The sequence below is a fragment of the Emydura macquarii genome, unplaced genomic scaffold (assembly GCF_026122565.2).
Source record: "Emydura macquarii macquarii isolate MOO-44397 ecotype Brisbane River unplaced genomic scaffold, CSIRO-AGI_Emac_v2 contig_3328, whole genome shotgun sequence".
In the NCBI taxonomy this organism is placed as follows: Eukaryota; Metazoa; Chordata; order Testudines; family Chelidae; genus Emydura; species Emydura macquarii.
Genome location: NW_027133465.1, coordinates 4,995,738 through 5,012,811, shown reverse-complemented (window position 1 = coordinate 5,012,811; position 17,074 = coordinate 4,995,738). Strand labels below are relative to the sequence as shown.

General features: G+C 47.2%; 1 protein-coding gene across 1 annotated transcript in view; it reads left to right on the top strand.

The window, feature by feature from the left end:
• The first annotated feature begins 1,091 nt into the window (after window positions 1-1,091).
• The window catches only part of MOGAT2 (monoacylglycerol O-acyltransferase 2), a 41,740-nt gene continuing 25,757 nt past the window's right edge, over window positions 1,092-17,074 (top strand). The window contains exons 1-2 of the mRNA XM_067533205.1: window positions 1,092-1,185; window positions 8,087-8,265. Of these exons, the coding sequence (XP_067389306.1) occupies window positions 1,092-1,185; window positions 8,087-8,265 (273 nt within the window). The remainder of the gene's footprint in view (window positions 1,186-8,086; window positions 8,266-17,074) is intronic.

Genomic DNA, 17,074 nt, shown 5'->3' with positions numbered 1-17,074 from the left:
TGCCCTGTTCTGTTCATTCCCTTTGGAGCATCTGGCATTGGCCATTGTCGGAAGACAGGATACTGGGTTAGATGGACCATTAATCTAACTCAGTCTTATAGATTCCACTGAGTGCATTTGAGTTTCCAGTTGGCATTCAAGGGCTATAATGCTATTTGAAGGTGTTCCTTAGGAACAGACTGGCATGTTTTTGCGGTTTGGCGCAAGGGCCAGCCCCTTATCTACAAGGTATACATTTTAAAATCAAATTCATCACGCCCAAAGCTACAGAGCTCCTCGCCACTACCCAGACACTATTGTGTGTTCCTCATTTTGTATGATCTCCTCCTTGCATTTCCTTTGTTCTAAAAGAAGAGCTAGTTGGATTTTCAGCTTCCAGAGCTGTACTGCTGGAAGAGAATTTTGCATGGGTCTTTCAGCTATGTCCAGTTTGCAAACACAGGAGCTCTTGACAGTGCAAACAATGGACCTGCCTGTGCTTACCCCTTTGATAAAGCAGGGGGGAAAAAACAAAAAAACAGAAACAATCCTCATTTGCAATTGTGCATGGAGTATTGTACGGGTAGAAAGGAAAGTCTCTGTCCATGGCCACATCTGGATGGCATGTGTGAAACCTGCAGAGGCCAAGGCTCTTCCTAAAAGCAGATGCACAGCTGTGTATTTCAAGCAACTGGAGGGAAATAAAAAAACTCCCATGATAAATAGGGACATACATGAATGAATGGTCAATTCAGGGTCCTAAAGAGAGTCTATTTCAAGGATGCTAAGCTGGAGGTAAGATCCTGAAACCCTGAGTGATTTGGTGGTTTTTCTTTGTTCAGGGTTTGTTTGTTTGTTTGTTTGTGTTTTGGGGCTTGTTTGTTTTTTGAGACCCACTTTGATTTAGATTCCCTGTCTACTCCCTCTACTACTCACCCTTCCTGAAATGGGTTGGGTTTGCTGATCACACGCTTTACCACCCTTCATACAGTACGGCATGTTGTGCAATGTACAGTGAGTAAGGCTGGGTAAATACTGGCAAAAGACTTTGCTCTCTACTTTTACCACTTGAGGAAAGTCCTGTGCCTTTTGAGTCACACACTTGGTCCAAGATGAAGATTGAATTTGCTCCTCTCTCAATTCCTTTAGAGAGAAGGCTTCAGACTGCCTCAGTAGTTCATTGGGTCTTCAGTTTCCTGGGACTAGGTAAGCTTTATTTTAATGTTTCTCTACAGGAAATTGTAAGGTGCTTCCATAGCAGAGGCAGAAAGAACCTGTGACCCACATTACAGATGGGGATACTGAGGCACAGGAATTAACAGCTCACACCAGGACAGTGGCAGAGCTGGGAATAGAATCCAAGTCTGCCAATGCCTAGTCCTGGCAACCAGCTAGTGCACTATGCCGCCTCCATAGCGTGCCAGCAGCAATACATTTGTGCAGGGAGAAGCTGGAGATGTTCCCCTCCCCGCAATCTATCCCTTACCAGACTCTAAACAGTCAATAGGTTAGGATGGCAGCGTAACCTATCACCGCAGTTAAATACATGTTTAATAATAATGAAGAGCAGTGGAAAATGAAGACCTTTCTTTGGACACAAATGCTGCAGCTCTTACTTTGTATACTGTGCCCAGACAGACTTTTCCGAATACACCCGGCACTGGTGTATCTGCAGCGCGCTCTGCTTTGTTTCGGTTACCACTAGCCGAACACCATAAGATCCAGTATTTGCTTAGTGCTGCTTTTGTGTGGTTTTCTCTTATGTAGGGGTGTTTTTTAAAAAATAAATAAATCCCTAAACTAAGAACAGAGACTCTGTTTGCAGTAGACATGTCTGAGCCACTCCCAGTCACGCTCCCCCTTCTTACTCAACGTTAGCCTCTGAATGAGTTAACCTTTCACCGTCTTAGGCTTTACTTTTTGCTTGTCTAATTACCCGCATGCTCAGTGTTCCTCATAAAGATGCAACCCAAGCACCCCAATGTCTGGCGTTAGTTTTAGGAGCATCTACAAAACTGCATTATGGCAAAAGGAGGTAGGAGCTGCTCCGCCTGCACTGAGTAGCAGAGTCTTTGTTTAGATAAAGAAAAAAGGCAGTTTCCAAGGAAACCCAGCTTGGGCAAGGAACTCATTAGGAAGTTCAGACCCCCGGAAAACTTATCATGCAGCTAATAGCTTAGATTAAGTAATAATGGAAGGGAGCTAGATCGACTTGCCGTGTTATGAAGGCAATATTGTCCACTGCACAGAACATGGGTCTGGGAGTCGGGAAAGGTGGGGCCAGATTCTCAGCTGGTGTAAAACAGCTCTGCTGATTTACACCAGCTCAAGATCTGGCCCCTGGAGGCAGCAGCAAGACCAGAAATAAACTGGACCACTCTCCCCCTGGCCAAGTCATTTAGCCTCTCCGTAGCTCAGTGACTCTGTGTAACGCAACTACCTTCTTGTGGCAGATGCAATGTAACTGTTCCCTGGGTACAGAGAGGCACGGCCGAGGAGAGGTTCATTGAGCAGGGAATCTAGACCGGCGAGAAAAGCATAGGCTGAGGTTTGATTTTGTTGTTAAACCTCTGAGGTGGCTACGTTTAGATTCAGTGCTCCAAGGCTCATAGCATTGGCCCCTTATGCTGTATCAGCAGCACCAAGGGCTCCTAAAGCTGCCCTAGTTGGGTGACTGATAATCCTCCCTCTTTTCCCCGCAGTTCAGAGGAATGCGAAGGTGGTGTGGAGCCGACATGGCCAGTCCTACTCCACCCCAGTGCGTGGGGGGTGTTCAGTGCATGCCAGGGTGCTGCTGTGCGATTGCTCTGTTGCCCTGATGCCAACTGGGGGTTTAATGCCCAGCATAGCCTGGGGAATCAAGAAGTGCAAGGATGGTGTACAGGCCCCTTTCCCCCTCCAGGTTCTGCACAAAGCACAGCTTCATTAGACCCAAGCATTGGACCCAATGTGTCTAGGTTCTGTTCAGAGAGATTCCTCTCCCCCATTTGTAAAATGAAAACGTCAGCCTTCCTCCAGCTGGGCTAAATGGGGACCTCCAAGGGCTCCCAAAGCACTTGGGGGGCTTCCTTTAAGAGGTGGTATATCTGAGGATTTTAACAGCACATTGGTAGCCAGGTTGTACTTTAGGCACAAGTGGCGTTCTCTAATCAGTGCCTGGACCAAGTTTTGCTCTGATTTTACACTGGTGTAAATCAAGAGTGACCCCGCTGAAAATCAATAGAATTGTAGCGGTTCAGACCTGAGAAGTGAGCCACTTTGACTTCCAAGAAATTCCTTCCAGCTCACACTGTTGTAAGGACGGAGCTGATCAAAACTCGGTCTTTCAGTTCTGTGAGGAATTCTGACATTCGGAAGTTTGTTATTGTTCCAAATTGAAATTTCTGGGTGGGAGGGGGAGAAACCAAATGTTTGACCCCAAATCAACTCTTTGCAATCAATTTGCTTTAGATTTGCACTTCATAACTCTCTCTTTCTCGCTATACACACACGCACACACACACACACACACACACACGTGCACACACACACACACACACACTAAAAAAATACAAGATGTTCCAAGGGTGTCAAAAGGAAACCTTTCAGCATGATTGCAATGCCTTCGGTTTCACACCCTTCCATCCCCCAAACAGAGAGTTGTTGAAATCAGAACTTTCCACAGGAACACGTCAGTTTTGACAAAGGTGGCATTTGCCGATGGAAAAATATTCAGCCAGATCATTTTTGAACAATTCTATACCAGGACGTGACCCTGTCAGTGCTGTGTGCCCCCAGCTACGGGTGCTTCGTGCCACTCAAACTCACAGGATCAGGCTATAAATGAGCAGAGTCTGGTCCTTGGCTGCTAATCTCAGGCCTAGAAAGGGTCAAGGTTCAGCTGCGAGATAAGAGTTCCCCAAGGTACAGTCAATCTGTGCCAGGCATTTGCAGAGACCTTTAGCTGGAGAGCAGGACAGCAGCCACTCAGCTTCACCTCCTCTGGCATCTGTTGCTATGGTTATGCAAATGAGCCCATGCGAGGAGAATGGGGCAGCTGGGAAGTAAGAGGAACCATTCATTCTCAAGAGGGGTGCTGGATAGCTCAGCACATGAATGTCACAGCCTGATCTCAGGGGCTGAGCCAGCTCTGGGGGCAGAGTCTGCTGCAGTTTCTTCCTCAACGGGCAGACATGATCTGCATCCCCATGAGGTTGATGTAGTCTCCCGGAGAGAGAGAGAGTTGAACACTCAGACTTCTGTTTGCTTTTGAAGTAGAGATGGCTGGGAGGTAGAAAGGGTAGGATAGGCTAGGCTAGGCTATGTAAAACAACAGTTTGCACCTCTTCTGTTCAAGGGCTTGTAACCCCAAGGGCTGTGCTACTAGGCGCGCTCTCTGTCTGGAGTTTTGCAGGGCTCCAGAATCAGCAGAACCCGGCTCCATTCTCATCTGCCCCTTTCGGCCTGTCTCTGCTCCACTCCCAGTGCCGCAGCAGTGACAGTTCTGTGCCTGGACACGGGGTGTTGACATTATGTGGATCCCCCAATGTGTCCTTGTCTTTTGACATGAAACTTGGGGGAAGTGGTAAATAATGAAGTGGACAGAGCACTGATTCAGAGCGATCCGGCTCACTTGGTAAACTGGCACAAGCAAACGATATTCATTGTAATACGGGTAAATGCAAGTGTATACATGAGGAACAAAGAACGCTGGCCATGCCTACAGGAGGAGGGGACTCTATCCTGGGCAGCAGTGACTCTGAGAAAGATTTGGGGGCTGTGGTGGATAATCAGCTGAAGATGAGCTCCCAGTATGACGCTGGGGCCAAAAGAGCTAATGCAATCCTGGGATGCAGAAACCAGGGAATCTTGAGTAGGAGAAGAGAGGTTATTTTTACCTCTGTATTTGGCATTGGTGTGACCGCTGCTGGAGTCCTGTGTCAGTTCTGGTGCCCACAATTCAAGAAGGATGTTGACAAATTGGAGAGGTGCAGAGAAGAGCCGCAAGAATGATTAAAGAATTAGAAAACCTGCCCTATTGTGATGGATCTCCTTGAGCTTACTTTGCTTACCAAAGAGAAGGTTAGGTGGTGACTTGATTCCAGTCTGTAAGTACCTACAAGCATAGGCATGTGCACCCAGGGAATTTTCATTAGGGTGTGCACCCAGGATCTTTATCAGGGGCAGGCGTGCCAAACACAATTCCACCGGCAGTTTTCTGGCTTTCTGGCCATAATGTGCTACAGCCTGGGCACCTTTAAGGAGTAGGTTCTAGACCGGGACAGAACTGCTGTGTGGGAAACTGGAGGTCACTGCAGAATTTTTTTTACAAGCACATGCAATAGTGAGCTAGGGTGAAGTCCAGTGGGGTACAGCTTCTATTCTGCACAAATCTATTAGCAAACAAACAAGTCTGAGCCTAGATAACAGGCATTTATCATGATAAGAGATCATTGCAAGAATAAAAGGTAACTTTACTGTTCAACAACTGCACCAGGCCAGGAACAACACTGCCTTCTTGTACTATGCACTTTGGGTTTTGTGCAATAGGCTAAAAAGGTAATTAGATAGTACACGATTTTGCAGCAGATTTGTTTGCAAGGCTCACATGTGTATTAAGAGTGTGGCTAATTTAACGTCTATACGGCGCTTTTGTTCACCAGCTTGTCCCCAGAGCCTCATTGAGCTTTGGGGGCTGTTTTCAGTGTTCTAAGCAAAGCAGGCACTTGAGTCGTGAAAGGTCGTTTGTAATATTTAATTTCAACATTATTGTCAGGTTCAGGTTAAAGGGCCCTGGCTCACTCTCCCCTGGATTACTGCACAAGATTCCCATTGAATTCTGTGGAGCATCTGCAGCTATGCAATGGTCTGGCATATTTTGTTTTTGGTGTGCTGCATTTCTGTGCGTCTAAGCATCTTGTCTGCTGGAGGCCATCGTATTCAGATGAGATGGACACACTCCAGCATGCCGCAACTGCACTAAAAAATGTTGTAGTCTCTCCCATTTCAGCTCTATGCGGCGTTAGATAACTTGGGGCTCAGATGCTTGTTCGAGGTCTACACTACAGCTTATTCCATTGATAGCACCTGTGCTTACCAATGCAGAGCTGTTTATCAGCATCTACAAGGCTCTGCAGTCATTTTGCCTGAAGATATGACTGCACTTGGTGCACGAAAACAAAGAAAACTGCAGAGCAGGGCAGACGTTTCCTGGTTAAGAAAAACCAAACAAGAACGAGCTAAAGTGAAATCAGGACAGCGCTATATGTGTCTCCTCTAACAAACTGCATCTGAAATGAACACAAGATGGCAATTGCTGCCAGCTGCCTCCTACAAGGGTGAGGATCTAGTACATCGGACATAAGAACCATCCACATACCCCACAATTTCAGGGGGAGCCTGTTACACAGCACAAAGGAGCTGGCAGCACCATAAACTTTGAAGATGCTCTTCTGTTATCAATCACACCCTTGTCTGGTCCTTATCCATGTGACTGGGCCTAGTGACTGGTCACATGACTAGAGATGCACAGAACCACAATTTGGGTTAGCTGAGAGGATTATATATGTGGAGACGCTCGCACGTGGTTTTTTATTGTCCATTTACTTCGTAAGCTTTGCTCTGAAGCGTGACAGCTAAGTAGTTTGTCCGCCTGCAAGAAAGCTGGGAATGCAAGTGTGGGGTTTGGGCTGCCCGCAGTGTAGAAGAAGGTTTGTTTTCAAAAGAAAAGTTTGCAGATTTAAAAAAAAAAATCCTATAAAGGTTTTACACATTTCCTCCCCACCCCCACACATACCCACCTAAATTCCACTCACACACTCCCCCGGATACAGTCAGGTAGGGGATCGAAGGTAGCAAGCGCCCCACCAACTGCAAGCAACCTGTGGGCAAAAGCCGGTACTCCAGCCAATGAGCCAGAATAGCAGCTCTCATCTCTGCACCTCTCATCTCTGACACGCCCCCCGCCTGGCGTATTTCCTGTGATAAAAGAAGGGCTGGATGGTCAATCGTTTTAGAACCGCTGGCCTGAATTAATGCATCAGTATTCACAGAGACAGGTAGTACTTTTCAGGGCTGATGAGTTAGACATAGATTTAAAGTTCTTTAATAGGGGTAACGTTCATAAAAGCAATAGGACCATAGCAAAGACAAGATGGGATTTGTTTAGCCTTTTACAAGAAGCACCACCACCCAGACCTCCCCACCCCAGCCCCCACACTTCTCTGCCTGGGACTCTGCTTCACTGCTCCAGAACCACCACCTCCAGTGCTGTATATATACTTCTGTACCAGATAGAAAGACTGGCTACAGAGCTTGCTTAGACACACCAGATGTGGTCATCCCAATACCTTTGAATGTGCTGCCAGGTCTGGCCAAGGTTAGCTCAAATAAGGTGTTTTACACAGCGCCACCTAGTGTCTGCACTGTATGATGCAGTTTAGCACTGCATTACAACCGGCCTGCCTAGGATATCAACTTTATAAATGTACTTCTCTCTGTGGGCTAGGAATTGTGTTCTAGCTGCATATGGGAGTTGCAGGAGATTCCTGCGTGAACTAAAAATCACTTGCGGGGCAGGGAAACGAATACAAATCCTTAGGCCAGTTAACCAGTCTGGTGAACCATTACCACCGGGGGGAAATTGCATGCATCAGTTTGACCTGGTTGGAGAAGGTTAGCAAAAAAGGAACTGAGAATGGAGGACTTTAAAACCTACCAGGGTCTCCCCCTAGATGGGCAGTACCGAGTGAGCATGCAGACAAGCTGTTCATGGTTTTTAAGATATGTTCTTTCTGTAATGCTTTGTTCTGAACAAGTCGTACCTTGAGTTATGAATGCTGGCGAGTCACCCTCATTGCCCCTACCAGAAGGGTAGGTGCAGAAGTAAAGTCAGGCCTTCTAATGGGGTCACAGTGAATTGCAGCTAAATCCCTAGTCTAGAGGGAAGGAATCACAGGACTCTGTCCTGCAAATGTGCTGGCTGGAGGCCTGAGTCCTGCCTGAGATTCACTCATGGTCATCAGAGATGCAACTGCCTTGGAAGCGATGACATTTCTGAAATAGTTCTTTCATTTCTTGACCCCAGCCGAGCCTGGGCTGCCCACTGACTGCTCTATTTTTATCTCAGCGCAGTGCTGTATAGCTCTCTTCATCGGCCTCTTCTTCACTCGCTTTTGGCTGGTCAGCGTCGTGTATGCAACATGGTGGCTTCTGGACTGGGACACGCCAAGCAAAGGTGGGCGACGGATGCGTTGCATCAGGAACAGCGTCGTCTGGAGATACATGAAGGACTATTTCCCCGTCACCGTAAGTGCAACCAAAACTAGGGGCCAGTCCAGTGCACATTGAAGTCAGTGGGAATAGTTTCATATTTTGTTCCTTGGGCACTGGATCAGGCTCTTCCAGCCCTGAAGAGGGGCCAAGGGATCCTAGCATTGGACCTAATGAGTCAGTGCCAGATTTTACTGCTTTATCTTTCACAGCCTGGAAGGTAGGGTTGTCTAGAGGTAGGAGATCTACTGCTTCACCTTGTAAGAATTGTTTGGCCCAGCATTTTCAGACCCTCATGCCTAAATAAATCCAGCTTTAGATGCCTACCTATTCAATTGTGCTACACCTTGGGAGGTAGGGAAATATCATTATCCCCAAATGTGTTGAGATTTTTGTCCTGCACCCATCACTGTGGCATCTGAGCACCTCTAAGGAGAGGGAAACTGACGAGCCGGTGCAGGTAAGTGAAGTTACACCGCAAGTCAGGGACTGAACTTGGAATTGAACTCAAGAGTTCATGGCTCGTAGGTCTTGTACTTAGACCAATTTACAGAGAAGTAGCTGACTGGAAATTAACTGGCTTTAAGTGATTTACACTTTGTGGTCTGGTCGAGACTTTAGTTCCCAGCTGCAGGACTGGGTGTACGTTTTAAATCCCAACTGGAGTTTTGTTTTCCTGTTAGCTGTGCAGCACCCTAAGTGCAGGTGGCACTATGTGAATGTGCAGAACCCATCAGAGGTCCTGCTTCAAAGTACTTGCTGTCTCATGGCACACGCTGGTGCAGTACAAAGCAACGTATTACAGAGAGTCAGAGATCCTGCGACCAAACTAGGCTTGAGTCCAAGCACCTTTAGGTCATACCACAAGACCTTCCTCTTTGAGAGATGCTTAGAGTGAGGGAAAAGCTGCTAGCAATCCCCAAAACCCATCTCCCCCAGTCAACACTCCCATGAACCAAAGCCTCCAGAAGTCCCCTACTACAGGCCAACTGCCTGGGAGGCAGACAGGTACCACAGCTAGTACAGAGCCCCAAGTTAAATAGAGAAGACTGAGACCATGAGGATGGAACACTTCAAACAGATGAGCTGTCAAGAATTTAGAGAGGGAGGGTCACTGGGCAAACATTAACTGGAAGGGAGTTTTCCCATCGATTCCGAGGTCAAAAGGGATCATGGTGATCATCGAGTCGGCTCTCCTGACCAAAGGACTTCCCTGAATTCGTTCTGTTTGAATTAGAATAGATCTTTTGGAAAGACATCCAATCTTGAGTTTAAAAAAAAGTTGCCAGTGATGGAGAATCCCCCACAACCCTTGGCAAGTTGTCCCAATGGTTAATGACCTTTTCACTGTTCAAAAGCTGCACCTTATTTCTTGGCTAGTTTGTTTAGCTTCAGCTTCCAGCCATTGGATCTTGCTACACCTTTGTCCACTAGATTGATAGCCCTCTACCATCAAGATTTTATTCCCCCTTTAAGTACTTATAGGGTGATCAAGTCACCCCTTAACCTACTCTTTGATAAACTAATCACTATAAAGGCATGTGTTTTCAATCCTTTAATCATTCTCATGGCTCTTCTTTGAACGCTCTCCAATTGATCAACATCCTTCTTGAACTGGGCACACTAGAACTGGACACAGTGTTCCAGCCGTGGGGGCTGCACCAGTGCCCATATGACCTCCCTGTTTGCAATTTCCCTGTTTATGTATCCAAGGATTGCATTGGCCCGTTGGCCATGGTGTCGCACTGGGAGCTTATGTTCAGCGGATTATATACCTAGGATTTTGTGGTGGTGATGAATAGGGTGGCATGAAAGGCAGCACAGAGTTGGGAGCGGCTGAAGGGGGCACAGGAAGAGATGGTCAGGAGAGAAGATGGGTGGGACAAAGGGACCAGCAGAGAAGCCTTCAGGGCAAGGATATAGGGGAGGTACAGATTAGGTGTAGTGGGGCTCCCACACTTCTGAGGCTCCATAGGGGGAAATAAAACTTGATCTCCAGTGTATTTGAATTAAATATATCCTGTTATTAAAGGATCTGGAGATACGTTTCCACCACTGCTGCCCTAGGAGTATTCTGCAATACATGGACCTAAGTTACTGGCATTCAAATACTGCACACCTCTGACAGCAATGGTGATTTGGATTTTTAGTGCACTTCTTCTGATGTGCCGAGGACATGCACACCACTGCTGCTGCTTCCTTTGAGAGAAGCCAAAGGTCAGAACGGCACTGCACATAACAAGATTAACCCAGCGCAGAAACTAGGAGTGGGCAGAAGCCAACCCAAAGTCTAGGTTTGGCCAGAACTCACCGGCGGGTTTTGATTTGGAACCAGCGGGAGAAGAAAGGGGGATGCTTCTGTTACATCCCAAATTATCAGGTGTCTGTCTTTAAATAATCAGTGCAGCTCCCAGAGTTACAAGATGCCACCTACGGCCGCCCTCATATCTTAGGCCTCAACTCAGCAAAGCACTTCAGCACGGACTTAGAGCACAGCCTGTGCTTTGCCGAGTCCGAGCCCCGTTACGGAGGCGCCGCCCGGGGAGACGACAGGTCCCAGCAGGTCACGCTCATTTTACTCAGAGCCGTCTTCGAATGAGTCTGCAGGCAGCAGATGGCAAAGATGTGCAGGTGATTGGGATTTGGGGCTTGCTGTTCCTACAGTGACAGAAGGCCATCAGCTATCCCCGCAAGCTGCCCCTCGTCCAGAACTGCACGTGGACGCCAGAGAGGCACTTAACGGGTTTGTTGGCAGATTTGGTTTTCTAAAAGGTTTTAAAAATATTCCAGATTGCCGGAAACTGCACCTGGCATTCCAGAATTTCCCAGGGGGATGAAGTTACCCACCCTCTCCACCTGACGCCACCAACCCTTAGTTTAATTTTTGCTACTTCCCAGATGCCTCACTTTTGCCTGGCAAGATGCCGGCACTTTTCCATTCAAGTACGTTAGTTAATTAAGCGAGCCAGCTTTGCAGAGTGTTATTTGCCCACCTGTCGGGGTTGAGTAATATTTTGTAGGCAAGTGAAATCTTTTTTAATGATTATTATTACTATCACCGTGACAGCAAGGAGGAAGGCGGAAGAGTAGTTTTTGTGCCTGAGGTGGTCCAAAATAACAATTTTATAAGGCTGAATTAAGCCTTCAGCGCACACACTTGGCAAGAACTGCAGAGTTCCTACCTGTGAAATGGGAATAATGAGGTACAGAGAGGCTAACCCATAGTCCTAGAGGAAGCCAGAAGTAGATCCAGAAATAAGTTTTCAAACTGGGAGTCGTGACCCCTCAGGGGGTTGTGAAGTTGTTATGGGGGGTGTTGTGAGCTGTTAGCCCCAGCGCATGCTGGTAAAAGTGGCATGGCATGGGGGGGGATCATCACCTTTTGGGGGAGGTCATCACAGCCAGAAATATTTTCAAAGTGGTCCTAGCAAACAACGTTTGAGAACTCCTGTTCTAAACTCCACACCAGATAGTTTTTGAGCATCAGCATTTCAAAGGGCTGCTGGACCTTCCATGCATCCTACGGCATTCCAGCAGCCATGCTCATCTTGAAGACATAACAACAGTTTCAATTTTTCTGAAATTGTTCTCCTTGTGCCCATTGTACTTTTCTTTTCCCCTGGGTGCAGTGATCAGAGCTAGCGATGCCTTTGCATCCAAGTGCCCATCAGCAGAGCAGACGGCAATAAGGATCCCTCTGCGATAAGGAAATGGTGGAGGATGTTAGGGAGATATTTATGCTGGGGACAAGAAACAGTCAGTGCTGCAGAGCTCTGGATGGGGAAGGATTAATACTGGCAGCAATAATACCGGAGCACTGCTACATAAATGCTGCTGTAAAAGCGCTGTGCAGACATTAGCTGAATGAATCTCACAAGACCCCCATGCAAGAGGCAACCATATCATCCAGTGGGAAAGCAGAGGCACAGGGGAGTTAAGTGACTTTAAGGTCACAGAGGGAGTCAGTATCGGAGTTTGATTTGGAACACAAGCATTCCCAGTAAAGGGCCGTGAAATATTTGCATCAAATCTTGCACTTCTGGGTTCGAGGCCTGGTGCTTTCCACAAACCGGGACCAAAGGGAAACATTTGTCACCGAAGTCGGAGTCATGCCAAGGGTGAGGCTCCCCACATCTTTTTTCAGAGTTATTGCTTCTAGGAAGTGTGGCTAGCGTACATCTGGCCCAGAATGTAACAGGAATTAGTGGTTGAGTTCCACAGAAATTAATCTCAATTCCTACAGACAATAGGACATGCTAATGTGTCTGTAAAGTGTTTTTAAGCTAGCGCGGTAGCAGCAACTTACCTTCTCTGCATTCTAAAACGGTCGCTACTTCAGTTTCCCCTTAGAAGCTGGGAAGTTTAGCACTCCAGCCAGGCCCAGCAGCTCTTCTTCCAAGGTGAGTAAGCATCCAACCTCTTTGTATCTCAGTGCAGGGGCTCCCGGCGCCCATTTTAGGAGTCCTTTGACACTCCACTTGTTCCACAACCTTTTGGTGGAGACCCACAAGCAGCTCCCATTCTTTCCAGATCTCTCACAGTCTCTGGTTTTCTAGAGCAAGACACTACCTCTTCCACAACCCCTTGGCTGTCCATGTAGGCCTCTTCCCAGCCCCCTGGCATAAAGAAACTCAGGAGTAGGTCCCATTCCCTTCATGTTGAAGATCCCAAAATAAATCTTGTCTCTTCTTTGACTGATGTCTCTCCCCAATTTAAAAGACAGCTCTTATATATCCCTGCCTCCTTTCCCCAGAATGCATTGCTGCCCAGCCTACAACGCCCATAGTCCCTCTGAACTACAAGTCCCAGAATGCCTTGGCTCTGAGCTGATTCAGGAACAGAATCAGTGCTAGATTTTGAACCCCTCTTAAAAAAGCCAGCTCACCCTGTGACTCTGTCCTACAGAATTCCACAGCAGAGAGACACAGATACATTAAATCCTACATAACATGGTTTTAAGAACACCTACTGAAAAGTTTCTAGTAAGTTCTATAGGATTTTTCTGTAAGGGCACTGTGCCACAGGTTACCCATCTCTACCCGGAGGCAAATACTTCCCACACTAAGGGCCTGTGGTGAGTAAGTGAACTAATCTGGAAGATGCTGTATAACAAAGCATCATGACTTGCTGTACAGGTCATGAGCTGAATTTGAACCCAAACCCTTCAGCACATGCCGCTACCCTTTGAACTAAGGGTCCAACTCCACTAGCTGGTAGCAGTAATAGGCTGTTATCCTCTATAGCAACTAGTGGAGAGTGGGACAGGCACTGTGCTAAGATGGATTACATGTGCTGCATTTGAGTTCTGCTTCACCTTTCGGCATGCAGTCAATAAGCATCAGGCAGAAGCAGGGCCCCCACATGGGGGTGAGGGGGAAGGGTACACTTTACTGGGGCCCAGAGGCCCTGGGTGGCCCAGCCCAGTCTGCAATCACCATTACCCCCAATACGGGAGGGAGCCCGTGTTAAAAGTTTGTACTGGGCCTGAAAAAATTATGCTTGGGCCCTGGGCAGAAGTAGTTCTGAGGAGCTTATCTATTTCAGGTTTTCCCTCTTGGGAGCTGGAGAGGAAGGATCTGTTCTCCCCTGAAGATATTGCCTTTTATAATGGAATATAAAACCCACTTTGCTTCTCTTAAAGACACGCAGAAACAGCGGAGCTGGCTTAATAATGCCCTCAGCGGCTCTCCAGACAGTCAGTACATCTGCGTATTTGTTATTCCATCTTGAGGTATGATTGACAAAAGAGGGAAGGCTGAGCAGGCGTAGATAGGTCTAAATCTGCAGCAGGAAAGAGATGCTGCTCTGTATGACCAGAAGAAGGAGCCTGGCATCTAAGTTTTGCCGCAGCGCAGCATTTCAGCACCAATGCACCAGGAAGATGCAGATAAGATACAGGGTGATTGCAATATGATTAAAGGGCTGGAAGGACAGGCCTCTGGGGAGCAATTGAAAGAAGTACATACGAGTCGCTTGGCTAAGGGGTGATATTGGTGCCTGGAAATGTTGGAAGCATGTAAACACCCAGGAGAGGAATGGATTGCTTAGGGGGTGCCGCAGCTGGATGAGACAGTGCGGGGAATTGATCACTAACGATCTGAATCACCCTGTTGGGCATGGTTCCCCATTGTCCTGCACCTCATGCCGTCATTCACAGTACCAGAAACACTGAATGTTTCCAAATTCCAAGACAACTACCCCACCAAAATCATGAGTTGTTGGATTTGTTTTTTAATTATGATTTAAAAAAAAAAATAAGATGTTGGGTTCTTTTTCTTTGCCTTCTGGGTCCTGGTCCGGTAGGGGGCACACGGGTCACATTTTCAGGCTTTTTTCCAAACCACTCGGGCTAGAAACTTACTTTGTTTTCAGAATTATTGCTGAGCTGGGAGTCTCAGCTAATCACAGGATCCCTGGGACTTTAATAGAAGCACCACATGGCCCAGGACTCATGATTGCACTGGGAGAGTTGGCGACACCACTTTACACCAGGGCAAATTGAGTGTAAGCTTGTGTTTCCACAATTATTTGGGGGGATGTTTCCTATCAGTGCCAGCACTGAGGAAGGGCCGGCTGCCTTTCGTGCACATACCCGTATTCACCTGCCACCGAGGCCTGGATCGGCCCCCTGAGATCCATGTCTGGAGCTCCCCACTCCCATGTAGACGAAGACTCAGCCACTTCGTGGCATCAGACCACCCACCCAACTCTCACCTTTTCAGAGGCCTCTCCTGAATCCAGATTTCCTGCTGTGAGAGGGGGATGGAGACTGGGCAGGGGGGCACACTCTGTCTGACCCTGGCTGGAGGTCAGATTGGGACACACCCCAGGGAAGAATCCCGACCTCCCATAAGGAGATCTCACTTCCCCTCTGCTGGAAGCCTTCCTGATCCTGCCCACCCCACCCCAATGGTGCCTTCCAGTAGATCCACCCACAGACCCCTGAGGACATTCAGGTCCCACATGGCCTTGCATTGCTTCATGAGGGCCCCAAATGTCAGAGTCTGGGCAGCCCCTGTACCTGCACTAAACCAGAGCGTATGCCAAAGGAACCCTTTCCTCTCCCACACATGAGCACAGACTCTAGACTGGTGGTTACCCCATGGGCCCAATGGGGTTTCCACAGTCTCTTTGTCTGAGCCGCCATTTTCCACCTTACACCTCTACTCCCCTACAGATATGACTCCTTTATCATAGAAGGGTAGGACTGGAAGGGACTCGACAGGTCTTCTAGTCCAGTTCCCTACACTCACGGCAGGACTAAATATTATCTAGACCAGTGGTTCTCAACTCGCGGCCCATAGGCCGCTTGCCGCCCGATCAGCACATAGCTGTGGCCCATGTGACATCCTCAGGGCCATACAGGTAGTATATATATTGTGTGGATGCAGTCCACATCACACACAGAGAGCTGCATATACAGCCCACAACGGTAAATGGGTTCAGAACCACTGTTCTAGATCAGCCCTAACAGGTGTTTGTCTGATCTGCTCTTAAAAACCTCCAATGATGGAGATTCCACCACCTCCCTAGGCCATTGGTTCCAGTGCTTAACAACCTTGACAATTAGGAAGTTTTTCCTTATGTTCAACCTAAATCTCCCTGGCTTCAATTTAAGCCCATTGCCTCTTGTCTTGTCCCCGCTTCTTGTAACTACCTTCTATGTATTTAAAACCTGCTATCGTTCCCCCGTCCCCGCTCTTCTCTTCTCCAGACTAAACAAATCCAGTTTTTTCAGTCTTCCCTCAGGTCATGCCTTCTAGACTTTCGACCATTTTTGTTGCTCTTCTCTGGACTCTTTCCAATTTGTCCACACCTTTCCTAAAATGTGGCACCCAGAACTGAACACGCTACTCCAGTTGAGGCCTAATCAGTGTGGAGTAGGAGAGGAAGAATCACTTCTCGTGTCTTGCTTATAACACTCCTGCTAATACATCCCAGAATGAGGTTTGCTTTTTTTGCAGCAGTGTCACACTGTTGACTCCTACTTAGCTTGTGATCCATTATGACCCCCGGATCCCTTTCTGCAGTGCTTCTTCCTAGGCAGTCATTTCCCATTTTGTAGGTGTGCAACTGATTGGTCCTTCCTCAGTGGAGTACTTTGCATTTGTCCTTATTGAATTTCATCCTATTTACTTCAGATCATTGCTCCAGTTTGTCCAGACCATTTTGAATTTTAGTCCTATCCTCCAAAGCACTTGCGACCCCTCCCATCTTGGTATCGTCTACAAACTTTTTAAGTGTACTTTCAACGCCATTATCTAAATCACTGACGAAGATCTTGAACAGAACTCAACCCAGAACTGTTCCCTGCGGAAGCCCACTTGATATACCATTCCAGCTTGACTTTGAACCACTGGTAATTACTCTCTGGGAACGATTTTCCAACCAGTTATGCACCTATCCTATAGTAGCTTCATCTAGGTTGTATTTCCATTGTGTGTTTATGAGAAGGTCACGCAAGCTAGTACCAAAAGACTTCCTAAAGTCAAGATATACCACATCGCTATTAGGTTGGTTTGACATGATTTGTTTTCGACAAATCCATGCTGACTGTTACTTATCGCCTCATTATCTTCTAGGTGTTTGCAAATTGATTGCTTAAATAGTTGCTCCATTATCTTTTCGGATACTGCAGTTAAGCTGTCTGGTCTGTAACTCTCCAGGTTGTCCTTATTCCCCTTTTTATAGATGGGCACAGTATTTGCCCTTTTCCAGTCCTTTGAAATCTCTCCCGTCTTTCACGAGTTTTCGAAGATAATCGCTAGTGGCTCAGATATCTCCTCAGTCAGCTCTTTGAGTATTTTAGGATGTATTTCATCAGGTCCTGTCAACTTGAAGACCA